The sequence below is a fragment of the Esox lucius genome, chromosome 4 (assembly GCF_011004845.1).
Source record: "Esox lucius isolate fEsoLuc1 chromosome 4, fEsoLuc1.pri, whole genome shotgun sequence".
Lineage (NCBI taxonomy): Eukaryota > Metazoa > Chordata > Actinopteri > Esociformes > Esocidae > Esox > Esox lucius.
The window spans coordinates 21,421,850-21,445,481 of NC_047572.1; the positions used below are offsets into that span (position 1 = coordinate 21,421,850).

The 23,632-nt window shown below is 39.2% G+C and overlaps 1 protein-coding gene across 7 annotated transcripts in view; it reads left to right on the forward strand.

Moving 5' to 3' along the window:
• htr4 (5-hydroxytryptamine receptor 4) overlaps positions 1-22,362 on the forward strand; it is an 82,027-nt gene extending 59,665 nt beyond the window's left edge. For 5 of the 7 annotated variants that reach the window (XM_020045714.2, XM_020045718.2, XM_010902248.3 and 2 more), the window contains one exon: positions 20,275-22,362. In XM_020045714.2, the coding sequence (XP_019901273.1) occupies positions 20,275-20,365 (91 nt within the window). In that variant the 3' untranslated portion in view covers positions 20,366-22,362. Of the gene's footprint in view, positions 1-312; positions 398-20,274 lie in introns of all 7 variants that reach the window. The other 2 variants (XM_020045716.2, XM_020045717.2) reach the window with 2 other exon arrangements.
• The last annotated feature ends 1,270 nt before the right edge of the window (positions 22,363-23,632 follow it).

The following is a 23,632-nucleotide window of genomic DNA, read 5'->3' on the forward strand; positions in this document are numbered from 1 at the left end:
AAAGGTCCCCCTAATTATACCTGTGAACTGCCTACAGAGGTTTCTCTAACAGTACAATACACTAGCTATTAGGAACTGCTGAATGAGGATTAACCAGATTTTCCCCTACTCTCTTTCTCTCTCTCTCTCTCTCTCTCTCTCTCTCTCTCTCTCTCTCCCTCTTCCCTTCCCTGCCTTTCTCACCCTCAACTTTATGTTGTTGATTTTCTTTCCTCTTCTCGTTTCCTCTCTTTATTCTCCCTCTCTTCTCTCTCTCTTTCCGGACCTCTGCTGCCCCCTGCTCCTGCTGCTTTGCGCCTCCTCTTCCTCCAGTGGCTGCTCCTCTGCCTCCAAACTCCTGCTCTGGTTCTGCAACACTAGGCCTGTTCCTGTCTAGTGCTGCTTGAAAACCTCTCAAGTGAGTCTGTTGCACACCCAATTTAACCCTCAACCTGCTGTTGTATTTGTGTCCACAGTCTGACTCTGGCTATCTGTCTGACAGGCTAGTTCCAGTTACATGTTTGTTGGGAAGGGTTTACATTTTGAACAATCATTTGACATTCTAACCTTTTACATCTACAACCCTGTTTCCAAAAAAGATGGGACACTGTGTAAAATGTAAATAAAAACAGAATGCAATGATGTGTAAACCTTACATTCAATAGAAAATAGTACAAAGACAACTTATCGAATGTTGAAACTGAGACATTTTATTGTTTCTTAAAACATATATGCCCACTTTGAATTTAATACTAGCAACATGTTTCAAAAAAGTTGGGACAGGGACAACTGGAAATACTGGAATATCACAAAAAAACATAACCTGTTTGAATATCACACGTACAATTAGGTCAGTTGGCAACAGGTCAGTAACATTTCTTGGTATTAAAAGATCATTCCAGCGAGGATGGGTCTGTCAGAATTGAGGATGGGGAGGGGAAAGACTGCACAGACAGATGTGCAACAATTTAAGAATACATTTTCTCAACATAAAATTGCTAAGCTTTGAGGATCTCGTCATCTACGGTACATAATATCATTAAAAGATTCAGATAATCTGGAGAAATCTCTGTATGCAAGGGACAAGGCTGAAAACTTAATATTGGATGGCTGTGATCTCCAGGCCTGCAGGCAGTACTGCATTAAAAACAGACATCACTGAATGGACTCAGGAACACATCCGAAAATTGTTGTTTGTGTCGATAATACGTCACTGCATCCACAAATGCAAGTTAAAACTGTAGCATGCAAAGAAGAAACCATATATAAACAAGATCCAGAACCACCACCGCCTTCTCTGGGCCCAAGCTCATTTAAGATGGACTGAGGCAAATTGGAAAACTGTCCTGTGCACTGATGAATTAATATTTAAATTATTTTTGGAAATCATGGATCCTGTGTCCTCCAGAATAAAGAGGATAGGGCCATCTGGCTTATTTTAAGTGCAAAAGCCAGCATCTGTCATGGTATGGGGGTGGATTGATTTCCTGCCTGTTGGGCCCTGTCCGGGGTCTCCCCCGGGTAGGGCCTCAGTTCCAAGGTCTTATGCTGCTATACTATTGTGCTGGGGGATTGGGTCAGTTCTCCTTCCCCACTAAGTTCTCATTCTCCACCATAAATCATTGTTGATATGAGGAATGCATTTTCAGAATTTTCCCAGTCTCCTCCCGTTTTAAACTTTAGGAGGACATGAGGTCCTGGTCCACACCTGCGGAGTGCCTGGTTTGGGAGGCCCGTTGCTGTCCTTGTCCTTGTCCATCTGGTCATACTCTTCTGTCTAAATTTAAATAAACTCTGGATTTAGCCAAGATAAATGTATTAATTATTCCAATTGGACTTAATATCTCACCCAGCACAGCCAGAAGAGGACTGAACACACCTCTGAGCCTGGGTCCTCTCTAGGTTTCTTCCAAAAATCCGGCCTTCTTATCCTAGTCACTGAAATTCAACACTACTGTTGTATGCTCCTTGGGGTTTAAGGCCGGGTGTCTCTGTAAAAGCACTTTGTGACAACTGCTGTGGTAAAAAGGGCTTTATAAATAAATTTGATTGATTGATTGCATTAGTGCACAAGGCATGGGTGACTTGCAAATCTGTCAAGGCACCTTTAATGCTGAACAATATATATAGGTTTTGGAGCAACATATGCTGCCATCCAGACAAAGTATTTTTCAGAGAAGTCCTTGCTTATTTCAGCAAGACAATGCCAAACTATATTCTGCAAGTATCACAACAGCATAGCTCTGAAGTAAAGGAGTCTGGGTGCTAAACTGAAATCCTATATTAAGCAAGAATGGGCATACATTTCACTCATAAAACAACAGCAATAGGTCTCCTCAGTTCCCAAATGCTTATAGAGTATTTTTTAAAGAAGTGGTGATGATGCAACACAGCGGTAAACATGCCCCTCAAAATGGGCTTGTATTTTTCTAAAATCAATAACATTTCTCAGTTTCAACATTTGAAATCTTGTTTTTGTACTAAGTTCTATTAAATATAGGGATAAATGATTTGCACATCATTGCATTCTGTCTTTATTTACATTTTACGCAGTGTCCCAACTAAATGGGAAACGGGGTTGCGCAGGGGTCGCTGTGTATATATATTTTTATTAGAACACTTACTACCCACGTCAATGGCCTTCGGTCGACTTTCAGGTGCCTATGACTTTTGCACAGGTCTGTATATCTTTGTCAACCAGACATATTCTTCTAAATGTACCATCCACACACAGTTGTTCTCCTGGAGTCAACCCAATTTCCGTGTCCTAACAGTGGGACATGTCGAGGGTGTAATGACTTGCATCAATGTAATGGTCAATCAATGTAATTGTTTTATGTCTAATTGCTCACGACGAAATTACCATTATCTGTCCTTTAAAATTGATGTTGATCAGTGTGTATATGTGTGTGTGTGTGTGTGTGTGTTCATCTCTCCTTATCTCAAGAGATCTTGAAATAATTTCTCATTACTGGTCGGTCAACCAGATTGGCTGTTGAGGGTATTGAGCAGCTGAATGGCCTGACTGCTCACTACTAATCTCCTTTTGCCTTTTATTCTGATTCTGGCAACTGATGTATTTCAATGTGCGCTACCTGCTCTTCAATAAAGGCGTTTGATTAGATTGTATCATAAACTCTGGATTCCATGCTTTTAAAGGCATTTCACTTTTCTTAGGAGTCCCAGACTTGCCGTTCAATAAGCAATACTTACAGTTCAGTATTTTTTTTTTTTAGGAGCCCAGGTTGTATGGTTGTATGGTTGTACAGTATCTAAACTAACAGTTGTTCTGTAGTGTTGTTGTGTCCATGTTCAGCATTGTTTCTCCATTATTGATAGAATGGAGAGAATTAAAGGAATATATGAATAGCCAATACCATCCAACAGCAGTGCATACTTTCACAAAAAAGATTATTGAGAAAATTGAAGCATATAAGAGATCCACGGGAATACACATCTTCAGCCTTGAATATCACAAGCTGTAACCGACATAAGTTAATGGACTGTATATACTGCATGTTATTCCTTTATATAGGCTTTTGTTCTTACACTATATCCAGATAAATAACATGCTTTGGAAGTTGGACTACTAACACTTTCTAAAGCATAGGTAGCCAAATTCAGTCATACAGTAGAAGCCTGAAACACTTGTTTTTGGTCTCTACCTGAAAGTTATTTGCACCCACTTGTCTGAATGAATTGCTGAGGATAAACATGGGTCCTCCAGGACTGGTGCTGCATAGCCCTGTTTGAAAGGATAAAAATGTCGCCCTTTCAAAGTGAATACACAAATACTCCATGTCATTAAACCTCTGACACAAAGGTCTATACAGCTCCCATCTATATAATGCGTTAAACCAGCTTATACCTTCAAAAGAAATTATACCTATGTCACAGTATGAGGACCTTTTGAGATCATTAAAGTGTCAACTCCACCCAGCACAGTAGGAACATACCAACCACTTATATTCAGAGTAAGACTTTTCCACCCACCAGCCAATATCTCTGTCTTTTCCTTCTTCTTCTACTTCTTTTTTCCCTCCTTCTACTTCTTCTCCTCATCCTCCTATTCCTCCCCCTTCTTCTCCTTTTCCTCCTCCTACTCTCCTGTGGAAGTGGAACGTTGACGTACCCATTATTACTTGCAGTAGGCTTGTCTGGAGTGATATTCTGATATGGAATAGATGTCATCCATCCATCTCTGTTATGTGCACTACACTGTGGATCCATCTGCTCTTGGGGTTTCAAGTCACTGAACCCTCATTTTTCTCTTTCTCACTGAACCACTTAAATAGTCCAGATCATAAAATGCCTTTTCCCAGTGGAATTAGAGGACTTCATTATCGTTGTATTTGGCCATGTCTGCCTGGGTTGCGCTGAAACATAGTGTCACAGAGATTACACTTCAGTGAAGAATACATTTAAGCTAGTTACCGTACAGCTTTCTGGACACGTACAATAACATTATTTATCGGATTTTCACGAAACGGCAGTGGTTGGAACATTTTGTTTTGATATCTTTGACTGACAGACTTGATAGAAGACACCAAGACAAAGTGGTGCAGATTGCAGCGCCATTTACAGAGCTATAAACATAATGATTGTCATAGCTCTTTGAATGGTACTGCCATATGTACTGGAATACCAGCTTGATCCGCCGAATACGGACACATTCCACGGACACCTGCACACCTCGTTATAGGAGGCTGGACTAGGTATTGCTGTCCCTGTTCAAAGTTTACCAAGTCATGTTGTTGATCTGTATTCTGTCTGAGGATCCTGGCCACAGCTCACCTGTTCTCACCTTTAATTTGTTGTTATTTTAACGTTTGAAAATCTTGATGAACGATGAGGCCTCAAAATGGTCATGTGCTCATAATCTTCATCCGGAAGACTATCTGGGTGAAATAAGACTGTCCACCCCCAGAGCCTGGTTCCTGTCTAATCTGTAAAAAATATCTTTATAAACTACAGTTGATTTATATGGTCAATATTTTTCAAAAGTCTAAGGCCATCTGAGAAAATAGTCTGGGCAGTTAAGTGTTTATGTGTTTGTATAAAAACGATATGAAACTATATGACACTATATAACACTATGTGACACTATATACTGCTCAATCCTAGTCCTGGAAAGCCATCATCCTTTAGGAAAAGCATTGAGCAGCCCTGCTGTATCACATTAGAATTGATAGAAATACACTTTTTTAGCTCATAGCAAATAGCATTCATTATTTTGAATGTCAAAATGCTGTGTTCTTTTGTATTGTATAAATGTTGTGGTAAATAATAAACCAGTGTCTTTCAGAAGAGGACTGTATTGCTGGTATGATCACACATTGCAGGTTCAGTACTGTAGTCTTAAAGGTGCATTCAGGGATTTATGGCAAAGCACTGTAAACTTGGTGCTCTCAAGCCAGTACCCCGACAATTGTGTACTGTTGGGTATGTGCCATTATGTGCCTCCTGTCAGTAGCAATGCTCACTTTCAAACTATGATGATAGCAATTCCACTAATAGATTCAATCATAATTAATATATTTGTTTTGCTATCTTCAGATAATAGCCCATAATAACAAGGCGGAAAAACTTTTTTAGATATTTTGACACATTTTACAAAATTAGCACACATGCAAATTCCAGAACCTTATTGGACATGATTTTAAAAGGCATACACCTATCTATATAAGGTCCCTAACTTCACATTACATGATAGAACAAAAAACAAGCCATGAAGACCAAGGAAATAATTTACCGAGCCAGAAGTGCTTTGGTCAGGAAGGTGAATATGAACCCAGTGGCTGCCTTAACAGAGCTTCCAATTTTCTTAGCTGGGATGGGAGAACTTGTCAAAAGGACGACCATCTCTGCAGCACTTCATTGATTAGGTCTTTATGGTCAAGTGGCTAGAAGGAAGACACTCCTGAATAAAAGGTGTTTTACAGCAGCCTGAAAGACTATGAAAACAAGATTATCTGGTCTACTGAGACCAAAGTTTATCAGTTAGGCCTGAATGCCAACTCATGTCAAAATTGTGGAAACATGGCACCACTCCAAATCTGAGCTATGGCATTGTTACGGTTAAGCTTGGTGGTGGGAACAGCATGCTATTGGAATGGCTCTCAGCGGCAGGGACTGGGAGGCTTGTTGGGATTGAAAAAGGATGAACACAGCAAAATATAGAAAGGTCCTTGAAGAAAAAAACCTGATCCAAAGTGCATTGGACCTCTAACTGGTGGCGAAAATCTTTCAGCACGTCAAAGTCCTGAAGCACACAACACTGGAGTGGCTTTAGGATAAGTCTGTAAATGTCCTTGAGTGGCTGAGCCAACGCTCGGAATTTAACATGAATATCTGTGGGGAGACATGAAGTTCACCGTATGTGTATATATATAGTATATATGTATATATAGTGCATTGGTCTCTTAAAAAAATGTAGAGACCAATGCACCTTTTTCTTTCCTTTCCAAAAAAGTCAAAAAGTAAGGTTTTGAGTCAGGAACAGAAGCTTGTACAGCTTGTATAACAGTGTAAATTTGCATACTGGCCACTGGAAGTTCAACATGGCACCTCATGGCAAAGAACTCTCTGAGGATCTGAAAAAAAGAATTGTTGCTCTACATAAAGATGGCCTAGGCTATAAGAAGACTGCCAAGACCCTGAAACTGAGCTGCAGCATGGTGGCCTAGACCATACAGCGGTTTAACAGGACAGGTCCCCTCAGAACCGACCTTGCCATGGTCGACCAAAGACGTTGAGTGCTCAGCGTCATATCCAGAGGTTGTCTTTGGGAAAAAGATGTATGAGTGCTGCAAGCATTGCTGCAGAGGTTGAAGGGGTGGGGGGTCAGCTTGTCAGTGCTCAGACCATACACCGCACACTGCATCAAATTGGTCTGCATGGCTGTCATCCTAGAAAGCCTCTTCTAAAAATTATGCAAAAAAGAAAGCCTGCAAACAGTTTGTTGAAAACAAGCAGACTAAGGACATGGATTTCTGGTACGTGTGGTCTGATGATACCAAGATAATCTTATTTGGTTCAGATGGTGTCAAGCGTGTGTGGCCTAAAGTCAAGCATGGTGCTGGGCGTGTCATGGTCTGGGGCTGCATGAGTGCTGCCGGCTCTGGGGAGCTACAGGTCATTGAGGGAACCATGAATGCTAACATGTACTGTGACATACTGAAGCAGAGCATGATCCCCTCCCTTCGGAGACTGGGCCGCAGGGCAGTATTCCAACATGATAACGACCCCAAACACACCTCCAAGACGACCACTGCCTTGCTAAAGAAGCTGAGGGTAAAGGATGCCCTATTGAGCATCTGTGGGGCATCCTCAAACGGAAGGTAGAGGAATGCAAGGTCTCTAACATCCACCAGCTCTGTGATGTCGTCATGGAGGAGTGGAAAGGGACTCCAGTGGCAACCTGTGAAGCTCTGGTGAACTCCATGCCCAAGGGTGTTAAGGCAGTGCTGGAAAATGATGGTGGCCACAAAGAATATTGACACTTAGGGCATGATTTGGACATTTTCACTTTGGGATATACTCACTTGTGTTGCCAGACATTAATGGCTATGTGTTGTGTTATTTTGACGGGACAGCAAATTTACACTCTTGTGTTGTTGCTGTACACTCACTAATTTACATTGTAGCAAAGTGTCATTTCTTCAGTGTTGTCAGATATAATAAATTATTTACAAAAATGTGAGGGGTGTACTCACTTTTGTGAGAAACTGTATACATACACAACCATTCAGAAGTTTGGGGTTACTTGGAAATGCCCTTGTTTTTGAAAGCAAAGCGATTGTTTTGTCCAATATAATAACATCATATTGATTAGAAATTCTAGTTTATATAAAGACCCTCATAGAAAACCAACACAATGGTTAGGAATGGATCGGTTGAGACATTCATTTTTGTAAGATTTTAAAGTAATGGAAACTGAAATACACAATTATTAGCTGTATTGGATTCTTGTAAGAGAATTTATTGCAAAAGAGAAGTACAGTAATAAGTGCAGCTGGTTTTTACCATTAAGTACTTTTAGCCTACTGTACCTTTGGATCCATGTCCATCAATATAGAGGTTCTAGAGTGCTTGCCTGTCTCAACTGCTATTCTATCCTTGAATGAAATAGCTGTATTTACTTTCACCTTGTTAGTGCATAGCGTATCTTATGTTATTTAACAGTGAGTACTTTGACCACAACTTGAATGGCACTTTTCAAATAATCTGAACGTGCATGTTTTAAATTGGTACAGTACAAGTGACAAAAAATAACATTTTACATAATTGTATACTGATACAGATTTAAGGACCTAAGTTTAAGCTGACATTCAGCACATGCTTTCCCAGTTATAGAGAAAAAGTCTCCATACACTGGTAACACTGTTGAGCAGTGAAGAAGCCCTCTCTGTGTCTTTTTCCACCTTAGAGCGTGAGGTGAGCTTTTGGATTAAAACTGAACATATGACTGAAATGTTTGTTTTTTTACACTGTCAATGCATCACATAAATATGATAATTTTTACCTCTTCGAATGGACTGTAGGAAGTTCCTTTTTTTTCTAGATAGAAAATATAACACTGTGGGCTCTGTTGGACATCATCCAGCTGCAGGTTTTTTGGAGAGCCTGTTGGTTTTAGAATTACTCTTTCCATTTGTGTGGGGTCTGTTCAGTGTCATTGTAATGTATAAATTATTTATAAACGCATAAACTCTCCACAATATGAAATGAGATGTCATAACAGTAACTTTGTTTAACTACACCACCTGTCATTACCGTGGTGCAATACTGGGTTGTAGGTGCCTTTTGAAAAGTGTCAATTTGGTAAGATGTTTTACCCATACATGTCTATCATGGTGTGACTGGATTTGGTCATGTCATTATGTGTTGTCTGATTTTGTTATGTTTGTGCAAGCCGCATTATTTTTTATTACTGTGTTCTGCAGAATCTTGTGAACCAGCCAATGTAAACCATAACGGTAAATGCTATTTCCAGTCATTTTGTGGAGGTGGGGTGCCCTAAAAAGACAAACGTTACAGACGTCTAAGTGCCCTAAAAACACTTAGACGTCTGTAAATATCAAACCATTTGTGACATGTTGAAAAGGACAAGCCGGGGGAATGCGCTGGTCATCACCATTTTCCCATCTAACTCACATAGCCTTAGATATCACCGAATCTGTCCGGAGTTGTCAGGGGCAGTTTTCTTGTCACATAGGCAATCGCTATGACCAGATGGTTGGAGCAACAAGCTCATTAGCAATTCTGTTCAAGTCAAGAGAGTCTCTGAGTTTTGCTATAAGACGCCCACAAGCCATGAAATCAACCAAATAAGATAAGGAGTCAGTGGAAAATCACCCTCTCCAGGGTGCATTTACAAAACTATTACTTACATATTACCACTTGGAGCTTAATGTTAATGAAAATATGTTCTATATTCCGTAGTCTCTGGAACAAGCAGGTGGTTTTGGTTTTGCTCTAGGACACCAATCTAAAATAGTATGAGTGAGCTCTGCCTGTTTGGCCCTGTCCGGGGCCTCCCCCAGATAGGGCCACAGTGTCGCCAGACCCCACTGTCTCAGTCCCAAGGTCTTACGCTGCTATATTATTGGGCTGGGGGAGTAGGGTCAGTTCTCCTTCTCCACTAGGTTCTCCTTCTCCACTATAAATCCTTGTTGATATAAGGAACACATTTTCAGAAGTTTCCTCCCGTTTTGAACTTTTTGAACTTGGGGACCCGTTGCTGTCCCTGTCCAGAGTCCTCCTGGTTGTGGTACAGATCGAGACGATGCCTGACGATTTCAGCTGCCACTGTACTGACACCTCCCCCTCCCCCGTGTTGTCCCTTTCCTTGTCCATCAGGTCATGCATCCAACCTGGACTAAGTTTAAATAGACTAGACTCAGCCCACACGCATTTATTAATTATTACAATTGTAATCTTAATATGTTCACCTGGAGTTTTTCCTAGCCACTGAAATTCAACACTACTGTTGTTTGCTCCTTGAGGTTTAAGGCCAGGTGTTTTGTAAAAGCACTTTGTGACATCTGCTTAAGTTAAAAGGGCTTTATAAATGCATTTGATTGATTGATTGATTGATTGTACACTGTGGGAAAATGAGGGACAATAATTAAAATCTATAATTGTTTCCTACTTTTGGATAGAAAATATGCAGAGAATTAATTAATTGGTAGCATTGCCTTTAAATTGTTTAACTCGGATCAAACATTTGACTCCACAAGCTTCCAAAAGTAAGTTGGGGGAATTTTGGGCCATTCTTCCTGACATACTGTGGGGAGTATTTGACACACTGCCGATTTTGCAGGTTTTCCCACTTACAAAGCATGTAGAAGTCTGTCATTTTTATCATAGGCACTCTTCAACTATGAGTGACGGAATCTAAAACAAAAATCCAGAAAATCACATTGTATGATTTTTTTGTAATTAATTTGCATTTTATTGCATGACATAAGTATTTGATACATCAGAAAAGCAGAACTTAATATTTTGTACAGAAACCTTTGTTTGCAATTACAGAGATCATACGTTTCCTGTAGTTCTTGACCAGGTTTGCACTGCAGCCCACTGGCCCACTCCTCCATACAGACCTTCTCCAGATCCTTCAGGTTTCGTGCTGTCGCTGGGTAATACGGACTTTCAGCTCCCTCCAAAGATTTTCTATTGGGTTCAGTTCTGGAGACTGGCCAGGCCACTCCAGGACCTTGAGATGCTTCTTACGGAGCCACTCTTTAGTTGCCCTGGCTGTGTGCTTCGGGTCATTGTCATGCTGGAAGACCCAGCCACGACCCATCTTCAACGTTTTTACAGAGGGAAGGAAGTTATTGGCCAAGATCTTGCGATACATGGCCCCATCCATCCTCCATACTGCACCTCAATACGGTGCAGTTGTCCTGTCCCCTTTGCAGAAAAGCATCCCCAAAGAATGATGTTTCCACCTCCATGTTTCACGGTTGGGATGGTGTTCTTGGGGTTGTACTCATCCTTCTTCTTCCTCCAAACACGGTGAGTGGAGTTTAGACTAAAAAGCTCTATTTTTGTCTCATCAGACCACATGATCTTCTCCCATTCCTCCTCTGGATCATCCAGATGGTCATTGGCAAACTTTAGACGGTCCTGGACATGCGCTGGCTTGAGCAGGGGGACCTTGCGTGCGCTGTAGGATTTTAATCCATGACGGCGTAGTGTGTTACTAATGGTTTTCTTTGAGACTGTAGTCCCAGCTCTCTTCAGGTCATTGACCATGTCCTGCCGTGTTGTTCTGGGCTGATCCCTCACCTTCCTCATGATCATTGATGCCCAACGAGGTGAGATCTTGCATGGAGCTCCAAACTGAGGGAGATTGACCGTCATCTTGAACTTCTTCCATTTTCTAATAATTGCCCCAACAGTTGTTGCCTTAACATATAGCTGCTTGCCTATTGTCCTGTAGCCCATCCCAGCCTTGTGCAGGTCTACAATTGTATCCATGATGTCCTTACACAGCTCTCTGGTCTTGGCCATTGTGGAGAGGTTGGAGTTTGTTTGATTGAGTGTGTGGACAGGTGTCTTTTATACAGGTAACATGTTCAAACAGGTGCAGTTAATACAGGTAATGAGTGGAGAACAGGAGGGCTTCTTCAAGAAAAACTAACAGGTCTGTGAGAGTCGGAATTCTTACTGGTTGGTAGGTGATCAAATACTTATGTCATGCAATAAAAAGCAAATTCATTATTTAAAAATCATTCAATGTGATTTTCTGTATTTTTGTTTTAGATTCCGTCTCTCACAGTTGAAGTGTACCTATGATAAAAATTCAGAACTCTAAATGCTTTGTATGTAGGAAAACCTGCTAAATCGGCAGTGTATCAAATACTTGTTCTCCCCACTGTTAGTGATGTTACTGGGTCAGGTTTTTGGCCTCCTTGCTCGCACACTTTCAGTTTTGCCCACAAATGTTCTATAGGATTGAGTTCAGGGCTTTGTGATCGCCACTCCAATATATTGACTTAAGCAATTTTGCCACAAATTTGAAAGTATGTCTGGGGTCATTGTCCATTTTGAAAGACCCATTTGTGAGCAAGCTTTAACTTCCTGACTAATGTCTTGTGATTTTGCTTCAATGTCTGGTGATAGTGTTCTTTGGCTTGCAAGCCTCCCACTTTTTCCTCCAAACATAACGATGGTCATTATGGCTGAACAGTTACATTTTGGTTTCATCAGACCAGAGGAAATTTCTCCAAAAAGTAAAAACTTTGTCCCCATGTGCATTTGCCTTAGTTTTCTGGCTTTTATGGTGATTTTGGAGCAGTGGCTTCTTCCTTGTGTGTTATGTCGATATAGGACTTGTACTGTGGATATAGATACCTTTGTACCTGCTTCCTCCAGCATCTTCAGTAGGTCTGATGCTGTAGTTCTGGGATTGATATGCACTTTTCACACCAAAGTACGTTCATCTGTAGGAGACAGAACGCATCTCCTTCCTGAGCAGTATGACAGCTGCATGTTCCCATGGTGTTTATACTTGCATGCTATTTGTACAGATGAATGTGGTACTGTATCTTCAGGCATTTGGAAATAGCTACCAAGGATGAGCCAGACTAGGGAAGGTCTAAAATCTTTTTTAAGAGATCTTGGATGATTTCTTTTGATTTTATCATGATGTCAAGCAAACAGGCACTGAGGTTGAAGATAGACCTTAAAATACATCCACATGTATACCTTTAATTGACTAAAATGATGTCAATTAGCCTATCAGAAGCTTCTAAAGCCAAGACATTTTCCAAGCTATTTAACGGCACAGTCAACGTAGTGTATGTAAACCTCTGAGCCACTGGAATTGTGATATAGAGAATTATAAGTGAAATAATCTGTCTGTAAACAGTTGTCGGAAAAATTACTTGTGTCATGCACATAGTAGATGTCCTAACCGACTTGCAAAAACTATAGTTTGTTAACATGAAATCTGTGGAGTGGTTGAAATGAGTTTTAATGATTTCAGCCTAATTGTATGTTAACTTATGACTTAATCTGTACCTGACTTTAGCCGTATGATATGGTTTGACTTTTGAATGTTCTGTGTTTTATTTATTTTTTTGAAATATAGTTTCAATATTCTAAAACAAGGCTTCCATCCACATAATAAGGGAGAGATGAAAATTAATCACTAATCTCATGAAATCAAATTTAGAACAATGGGGAAATTAAGAGTGTTAAAATATACATGGATGTGTCAATGGTTTTACAAAATGACATGTCAAAAAGCTGAAATGCAGGTTTTAAAACGCGATATTAAGGCACCATTTTACATCGACTTTTGAGCGGATGCTAAAGTCGATGTAAAATTAAAAGGCTCCACAGCACTACAGTAGGTTCGCTGTCTCCATGTCAGATGTCAAAGAAACAAGTCAGGAAGTCAGGATATCTCTACTACTTCAACAACATCTGTCACTCAATTCAGAAAAAAAAAAATCTAACCACTTTTTTTTTTTTATATTGCAAGCTTCAAAATGTGGATGTCATTATATTCATCTGTGAAATAAAAGTTCCTCCACAGCAGGCTTGCCTGTGTGTTAGCTAACCTATACACCCACAGCTGCCTGCTGGCATTTTAAAGCCTTTCTGGCCTTCCGCTGGCCCTGATTGTGTAGGTGTGTGTGTTCGTATGCATCCGTTCTGCCTGCCAGGGAGCAGTCCATATCCTGGCCTCACTGAGAGATCCCTCGCACAACTTGACTCCTCATTGGGCTCTGTCGAGCTGGCACCGGGCCTCGTAAGACGCTCCCTGTGTTATACTGTATGGGCATTATGTATCATGTAATGTATCATTTAAAGTACAGTTTCACTATTTCTCAAGCCGTTTACTAGTTTTCCTTTTTTAACTTCAGCCGCTAAAGGTGGTATTTTTCATTTAGCCGGTATCCTCAGAGAGACGTAAGATCACATCTCTATTATGCTGGTTAACATTTTGACACCTCTGCCTATTGCCCCCTATTGCCCCGACTGGCCCTCTTTTAGAGAAAGTGGAACCTAAGCGTTAGAGATCTCACATGCTGGTTCTAGACCCCCTCCCGGTGCCCTGGTATGAACATTAACTGGTTGGAGTAGATTTGTTTTTAATAGCTTCCCTCCCTCTGTTATACTGTGGATTTTTCTTTCAATAACATTGCAAAAACCTGACATCACCCAGATAACCAGCAAAGCAAACTGGATCTTATTATATTCTTTCCTGGCCCCTGCTGTCTGAATAATTTCATTTCACTATTTATATTTTTTTAACTGATGACTGTTTAGTTATTCTCCAAACAAAGTTGTTTAGCCAAAATGTAGCTAAGAAGTTAAAACCATCTTGCTGTAAATTATGAGGTTCACTGTGTTTCAACTGCCCTCCTCTACCAGAGGAGCTATGCATGTATATTTATTGCGACTGGCGGTGTTCTGCGGTATGTATACGGAATTGGTTGTATTCTCTGTAGTGTGTTGGTTTCCCCACTGAAGCACTGTGACTGTACCACACTGTACCATAGGGGACAGGTCTAGGCCTTGGCTGCGGTGGGGGTCACATCTGAGTGGCTTTTATGCCAATAATGAGTCATTATTAATTGTAAACGAGATAAGACTGGAGTTGGATGTCACCTGTCTTTGATCATCCACCACCAGGTAACAGTATACAGACCAGGTGAAAGAAGGCATACAGTGGCCAAAATTATTGTCACTCGTTTCACATGTGTATCTCTTTATTTAGCTAAAATATCTGTATATTTCACAATATCTTAGCTTATCCCAATTCTAAAATGATCCAGGCAATAGTATTGGCCCCTTATACAAGTAAATAGAAATTATTAGATTTTAAGCAGGTGATTCTGCTTTACTTTTGAATTGAACTGTGGTAAGCTGCAGGTGCATGAATTATGAAAATGACAAATTAAATCAGTTTAAATAAATAAAATGGCTCAATCTCCAAGATTGCAGCCCAACAATATGAAGGCTATAAATCTCCTATAGACCTGATGTTCCATGTTTCACCATACATAATGTTTTCAAAACATTCTCGGCCCATACTACTGTATCCAAGCTCTCTGGACATCACATATTTAAGTTGACCTTTCAAGTTCTAACCGTTGTACAAGTTACAACAGTTACAACTTGCAACATCGGCCGCCAACTTAATAAAAGGGTCTTGACTTGGTAGCCTGATGGCAATGATCCAAAACACCTGAACATGCTACTATCCTTCAGGGAGAATCTCCCGTGAAGAGATTCGTTTTTGTGAGATTCTGTTAAAGCACTCCATCGCACATAGCAAAATGAAGCTTTGAAATAAATACAACCTTCTGCATAGTCAAACATGGAGGAGGTCCAATGATGTTGTAGGGTTTCTTTACTGCCTCTGGTACTGGGAGCCTTTAATGTGTACTTAACATCATGAAATCAGGAGAACACCAAGGCATTTTAAACAGCCGTGTTAAACCCAGTGTCAGAAAGCTGGATCTCCATCAGAGGTCATAGGTCGTCCGGCAGGACAGTGATCCCAAATATACTTCAAAAGCATTCACGAATGGTTCGAGACAAAATGCTCCTAGAGATCTGAAAACAATTCACATTAGAAGAGTGGCCAAAACTGCCAGAGGAAGCACTTGATTGCATTTATTTTGGCCTAAGATGACTACCAAATATTGATATGCTACTAAATATTCAGGCTAAGATGTCAATAATGTTGTCATTGCTGTTTCTGTTTACTTCCAGATTTAAAAGTTTTCAAAAACAAACATTGTGTAATATTAACATATTATTAATATTTAGACACAATGACACTATTATTGTGTCTAAACCTCTCTGACCTACAGTAGTGTGTGACTGACTGTGAATGTGTGCACATCTAGGGTAATATACCCCCCCACTCCCTGCAGTGCATAGCATAATGCATAGCCCATTACTGGTTCCCCAGTGATGCATGGTGTCTGCCTATGGACAAGACGTTAACATTTATTCCATCAGTTCTGGCCCAGATTTCTGAACAAATCTCAACCAGCTATGGACACCTACTGTATGTTTAGGTTCAGGTTTGGGCCTGTCTGGATGTCTGTGGATGAGATCCAGGCCAGGGAAATTCATAAAAATAGAAAAATGTCTTCTGGCAATTAGTCAAGTGGAAGATGCTGTTTTGGTCTGCTGTATATCAAAACGTACAGCTATATTTAATTTGAGTAGTTTTTATCAATAATGTGTTGTTGCAAACATGTGTTTTATGGTGCGCTACAGTACTAAAGCCCTGTTGCTTGGCAGAGCTGTCAAATTGAAAAGGTAAAACTGTGAGCACTCAACTCAAATGTTTCACTTAAAAAATCGAATGTCACAATTGATTGTACTTGCTGAATTTCGTATGTTCACTGTGACAGACTATTTGCTTTTGTATATCTGTGTTATTCAACAAAGTTGTATATAAAAGTGCACCAAATTCGCAGGTGACCTCTTGTTTTATAGAACCCACAAAGTTAATTCCTACTGCTGTGCCTTTCAGAATGTTGATGTTTCAAATTTAAACAATGAATAGTTTACAGATCATAAATGAATGCGTTCTCTAGAAAATATGCATGGTGTGCAAGCTGCCTTTAGAAAATATTTAAATGTGGTAGACTTTTTATATGTGTTCGTCTTTTAAAATACTTTTTTTTCTTCAAAAAGATACATTTGAGAGAAATCTGACTTTTAATTGCATTTAAAGAACAAAAAAACGTTTAGAAGTCTTGTTTTGGTATATAGTGTGTAACATTGTGCTTATAACACCATGCTTATCAAAAAACTGATTTCTTGGGCTTTGCTTACTTGAAGGGGCACTTCGCTCCTTCTCATCTCCCCTTACCGAACGAGACCGGTGTATTATTTGCAAGTCCAGGGTGGTTTAAGGTGGCAAGGATACGACTGCAAGTCTAAAGCGAGTATAATGAGATTACAAGTCAATGCAAACTGTTAAACAGACCAGAAACACATTTTAAATGGGGAATATTTCAGTCACTGATTTATTTTGTAGAAAAATATTTCTGTATCATTTTAAATATTAACTTAAATCATTAACTGCAGTCTGCTTGTTTTTATGCTAATAATATCATAAAAATCTTAAATATTGCCCCTGTCATAAAATTAAATATTGTTTAGAAATTAAAAGAGTAGAACACATTAAAATCATGCTATTTAACATTTTAATAAATTCAGACATAGTCAAGGTGATGTACCATAAGAAACTGAAATTCATTATTCAAGGTGATTTAAAAATACACCAAAAAGCTAAAGTAATTACATTTTCACCTTCTTTCAACCAAACCCTCGAAACCCTCTTTAAAGTTGTGACCTTGACTCTACAATGCATTTTTGGGTGAATGATGTATCTGAATGTTGAGAACCAGTCATTTCAGAATTACATTGATTGGCACACTAAAACATTCATATGTATGCTTGCATAGTTGTGTAGAAATGTTGCTGACCTAAGTTGCTCAATGGACAGCACAAGTCTGTATTACTCAGGAATATATCAAAACATACCCTCATAAACCGGATTGAGATCAATGCCTTGTTATTGTAAGTCATTGATGCCTTATTGTTTGTCACAATGGATGGGGTGAAGGCAGTGTAGAGTAGGGAATGGACACACCAGTCTACCAGAAGGAAGTCAAACAGACAAATGACATGCGTTTTAACCTATGGTAGCTTTTGTGAGACTGTCACACCATCCTTGTCAACTCCTCAAAGATACTCAGAGTGGGGGGGAATCTTTACAATCTGTCCATATAATTGATTACGCACATTCTGCATCATAAATGTACCTAGGAATAATGTTTCCAGCACATGTAGTCCATTAGAAGCAGTGACACTGTCATCCTTTCGGTCTTTGTGGGCAGTTTGTACCACTGCATCAGCTAGACCACCACAAGCAGGATATTGTTGGGCTAAACACTGCAATGTGGCAGCAATTACAGACTTTGCTCAGTTGGAAAGCTGCAGCACTTCCCTTAAATCCCGGAACATTAGACAGTTGTGAAAGGGTTTTTTAAAGGTACATTTCACGGCCAATTTCTAAGCAGGATTGCCTTTGGTTTAGTTGTTTATGAACAGCTCGTAATGGTTTTAATGCTGATGGCCTGCAGCTCACACAGAGTCAAAGGCATGAGAGTAAAAAGTCGTATTCACTTCAGCGTGAGCAGTTTAGTCCAGAGAAAACCTTATGGTTGGTTTCCAAATGTGCATTTAACACTTTATTTTAAGGCATCCCTGCTTCAGTTTAATGTGTGTTAACAGAATAGCATAAATTGTTGCTGACTGTAATAATAATTGTTGTAATCTCTCATAGACAAATCTTATGTCTTGTGGACATGGGAGGGCAAACATGACTTTCTAAAGTCAACCAGGGAGTCAACAAGGGAGGGGGACTTTGTATTTCTTGCACGTCCGCAAAATGTATGTTCTACACAGTGTTGCTGAGAACAGCCAGTGTGAATGCCATGATAACTAATCTGGACTTGTCTGAGAGAGGTACTAATTGGTCTGGCATCTGGGCACTAACCCAGCCCCTAAATGTGCTTGACCCCTAATGCCACACCACAGGGGTTTTCCCATGGGCACTTAGTGTTCCTGAGTGGTCCAGTCAAAGTCCCCATCATAGATCTGGATAGACGTGTCATTTCTGCACAGTCTAACTTTGGCTTTTGTATGACCATGTTCAGTGCCCACAGAGATAGATAAGGCATCCCAATTTACAGGAGTTCCATATAGTGCTCTTGCGAGGTGCCCATGAGGTGCCATTGAACCAGTCTCCGGTGTCCTGGTGAAATTCCCAACCTGACGAAATTCCTGTCATGACCAGCTATTCATCCCCCTCACTCCTAATTGGCTTCTATAACTCCTCAGTTCCCCTCATAGATGATGCATAGTGAGGGTTCTGACAGGATTTGTTCTTCATGCATCGCTCAAGATAGGTGCCACACAATGGAAGAAGATGAGGTGCTTTTTTAATCCAATGAATCCTCATCGTCCATTTCAAATTGGTCACTTTTCTTATTCATGTTTGGCTCATCCCTTCTGATGACCCAGCTGGATTTTTTATATTGGTAATAAAAATGTTTATATCTTTTTATTATTATTATTGACATCGTTAATAACACTTTGATAAACATTATCCACCACCAATGTATCCTAGGCATTTTAGACAGTTGATAGAGAGATCAGATTGTAGGTCGGTCGTGCAGATCAGTTGGTATAGCGTAGTGTTTGCAGCGTCAGGGTTATGGCTACAGTTCCCATCTGGGGCCTGCACTAGTACTCAGTAGTAAATATTATTACAATAATCATAATGATAGTGGAATAAATCTTAATGCAGTAGATGCAATTTAGCAAAAAATTTTTTCTCAGTTTCAGTCATATGCTATTATCTAAAGATGATGGATGGGTCACAAATTAAACAAGTACATTTATTAAATATCTTATATTTTGGCATTATTATAAACATATTTTAAACATATTTTAAACATTTTTTCACAGAACTGGGAAATTCTCTCTTTCGAAATTCTCTCTTTTGAAAACATCAAAAACACAGACTCTGAATCATTGAGTTAATAGGAGCTGAATTATAGCTCCTTAAATTACAAACACAGTGATATCCTTTTTTGTTTCAGTTACACTAAGGTTTCATATTAAGTGAAAGAGAGGTCTAATTTGACAAGTCTTTCAATCATGCAGACGTTTCAGTGTGGTTTAAGGTAGAGTAGTCTTTTCAAATAGGAGTCTCATTATCTTTACCCTGTCTTGACTTACTGTATGTTGTAAGACAAATTCTGTAAAAAGTGTGTTATGGTATATTTTTATATTTGTACAGTTGGTCTGAATATGGCCGTTTAAAACACTCTGACTACATTATAGTTTATCACAAATCCTTGTTGACTAGTTTCTAATCCTTGTCGACTCCTTTATGTCCATGCAAAAAGAAAATAGCTAATTTCTGCAAAGCCAAACCTAATTTACTGTAATCCAAGACCTTTAGGTTAGCAAGAGTGCTTGAACCTGGCTGCATACTGTAGGCTAGTGCTGCTGTCTCCGCATGCTTTTTAACTGACTTGACAATACCTCTCTCATAGACTGCAAGTTCAAAAAATAATATATCTTGTGTTAAAACTATGCCCTTTGTTTATTCTGTATGTTGTATGTTTTGTTGGTGTATAATCCACTAAATATGAATATGTGTTGAGGAACATTGATTGACAATCCTGTATCACTTTGAAACTAATGTTTAAAACTTTAACATCATTTCAGGTATGCCGCCCTACACAATGGAAACCACATCGAACAGGAAAAGCAGTCGTTGCAAAGAGAGGACACAGAATCTCCTGAGTCCTGCTTCTGAGGACCACAGGGTGTCAGAGAGAGAAAGACCAGCCCATGCAGGCTGCGACAGGGACTGGGTGAGATCCAGCCCTAGAAGGAGCTCATTCAAAAACAGCCTCTCCAACTAAGAAACAGACAACTCTACATGTCCGGGATTCATTCTTAGTAGCTGGATTTGATTATGGACTGTGTAACACTATAAGGTGAAAAATGTTGCCAAAGCTATTTGATATGAACATTGTTTTCAGATATGTCTTTCCATGTTTCCTTTATTTAGAAATGGGAAACAAATCACTTCAAATCTCTTTGATCCACTATAGTGTAGCTCTGCTAGAAGATGGCTGTTCTAGTAATTCTTTGTCTCATCTGACATAAAAGTAAACATTTCTATAAGCTTTATTGATTAAAGGAGCTGCCATTCACAGGCCCAGAGAACTCATAACCCCTTAGAATAAAATATTATAAATATTCATTTTAAAATGAAGTTCATTTTGAACTTCAGATCTCTTATCTCTGCCTGTTATTGGTGCCCAATACGTAATCACTAGCAGCCTTGATCCAATAACTATCCTTTGATTCTTGGCATAATCTTCAATTGCCGAACATTATAGAAAGTAATTGAACACACCTAAGGTTTGATATGGTATAAAGTAATTCAGCCCTTGACTGGCTCTTGAAGTGCATTATTAGCTGACACACCACAGGAATGATCCATCCCTTCACCTGCCACTCAGATGTCTACAAAGATGGACGATGCAATAAGATGGAAATGTTTCGATAAAGAATTTTTAAAGGTTATAGTTGCTGAAGCCATCTAATCTTGGTCACAGTATTTTGCCTCCTACTGATGTGTGTGTTGGTTGTCTACTATGTGTGTTGTGTGTTGAATTTTTGTGTGTGTGTGTGTGCGTGTGCGTGTGTGTGTGTGCACGCACTTTATAAAGTGACCATATGAACTGCAAATGCCTTTAGTCTAGTCAATAATTGGTGTGATTGAGAGTGAATCCAAGTAAAACTTATTTTCTATTCATATTATTTTGTGGAAGGGTTTACCCACCATTTGCTGAAATGTTTATTGAATGAGTTGAAAGAAACACATTGTTCACCGCAAACGTCAATCATAGATTACCCACAAATGTTTTTTACCACTAAATCATTGAATCCAATTTCCTATGCATTGCTAAAAGTAAAAACATGCCAGAATGTACTACAACATTCATACATTTTATATTCATGAACAATCCATGGTATACATTACATGTATATGTAGCACTTAAGCCAGTGTTTGCCTAAAATGTAAACATTAGCTTTTTCACTTAGGTTATTATCCTGTGCAGTTTCAGAGCAAACAAATACACTTTCTGAATCCTTGATAACAAAGGTGCCTAGCTTGTTTAGAAGGCATCCCCCACAAAAGCTAACGTTTCATTTTCTATGAGTCACCTATCTTAGTGGGTCAATGGTGCTATTTTCTTTCCAAAGCACTGGTGATATTTCCTCACAGAAAACAACGTAAAGAGACCAGACAGTCATACAGAAGAAGATGTAGATTACCAACTGCAATTTACCCACACATCCACCCGTTAAACACAGATTCAAGCAACAAATATCATCAAGTTACATTTAATAGAAGTAACAGAAAACATAGTATGTACAATGTCGATGTTTCTGTAATATAGGTACAAAAATAATTTAAATCTTGTTGTTTTTTCTGAGTAGGGTGTTAGGGGCAGGGTCGAATGTGTTACACAGTTTCCAGTAACATTAAGCCAAACGTCATTACAGCCATCCCGTCTTCCACCTTAAAAAACCAAAATGTTAGTCACTCACTCCTCCATACTGTCTTAGGATGTAATATTGTTCTTCATAAAAATCTGTATTTGTAATTTTTTGTTCACAATGCTTTTATTTGGAGAATTCAGTCAGAATATGCTGAATTTGTGGATTGCCGGGTTGAGGCCCATTCAAATTGAATGTTGTCAGTGCATGAAGAGATTCAAATTTATATTTTTGTAATGTGTATAAACAGTATATATATATATATATATATATATATATATATATATATATATATATATATATATATATATATATATATTCAATTATGTGTGTATATATGCACACACTACCGTTTATAAGTTTGGGGTCATTTGTTTTCTATGAAACTTACATGAAAAGAGTTTGAATTGGAACATTAAGCAAAATGAAAAGGAAATATAGTCATTAACAAGTTTTATTTTATTTTATTGAAATAATAATTGTGTCCTTCAAACATCTTCCATGGCATTGCAAAATGTAGTTATAGCCTTCTTTCTTCAAGATCCCTTTAACCCTGTACAATTCCTGCACTCTACCACCACCAAATCACCCCCAGACCATCACATTGCCTCCACCATACTTGACAGCTGGCATCAAGCACTCCTCCAGCATTTGCCATTTGGTCTGCATCTCACAAATGTTCTTCTTTGTGATCGAAACACCTCCATAACAAATTTTTCCAGTCCTCTGTCCAGTATCTGTCTTCCTCTGTCCAGTATTAGTCTTCTTTTGCCCATCTTAATCTTTTATTTTCATTGGCCAGTCTTATTCTTTGCAACTCTGCCTTGAAGCCCAGCATCCCGCAGTCATCTCTTCACTGTTGACATTGCGACTGGTGTTTTACGGGTACTATCTAATTAATCAGGCATTTAAGGATCTGTGAGACTTGTTGTTTTCAAACTAGACACTAATATATTTGCCCTCTTTCTCAGTTGTGCACCGGGGCCTCCCACTCCTCTTTCTATTCTGATTAGAGCCAGTTTGCACTGTTCTGTGAAGGGACTACTACACATTGTGATCTTCAGTTTCTTGGCAGTTTTTTGCATGGAATAGCTTTCATTTCTCAGAACAAGAATATACTGAGGACTTTCAGCAGAAAGGTCTTTGTTTCTGGCCATTTTTAGCCTGTAATTGCATCAAAAATTGCTGATGTTTCTGATACTCAGCTAGTCTAATGATAGACAGTTTTAATGCTTCTTTAATCTGCACAACAGTTTTCAGCTGTGCTAACATAACTGCAAAATGGTTCTGTTATGATCAATTAGCCTTTTAAAATGATACATTTGGATTGGCAAACACAGCGTACCATTGGAACACAGGTCTGATTGTTGCTGATAATGGGTACACCTATGTAGATATTCCATTAAGAATAATCTGCTTCCAGCTACAAAAGCAGTTTACTTAACTTTATGTAACATGGTGAATTTGATGGACAAAATGGACAAAGAAATAGCTTTTCTTTTAAAAA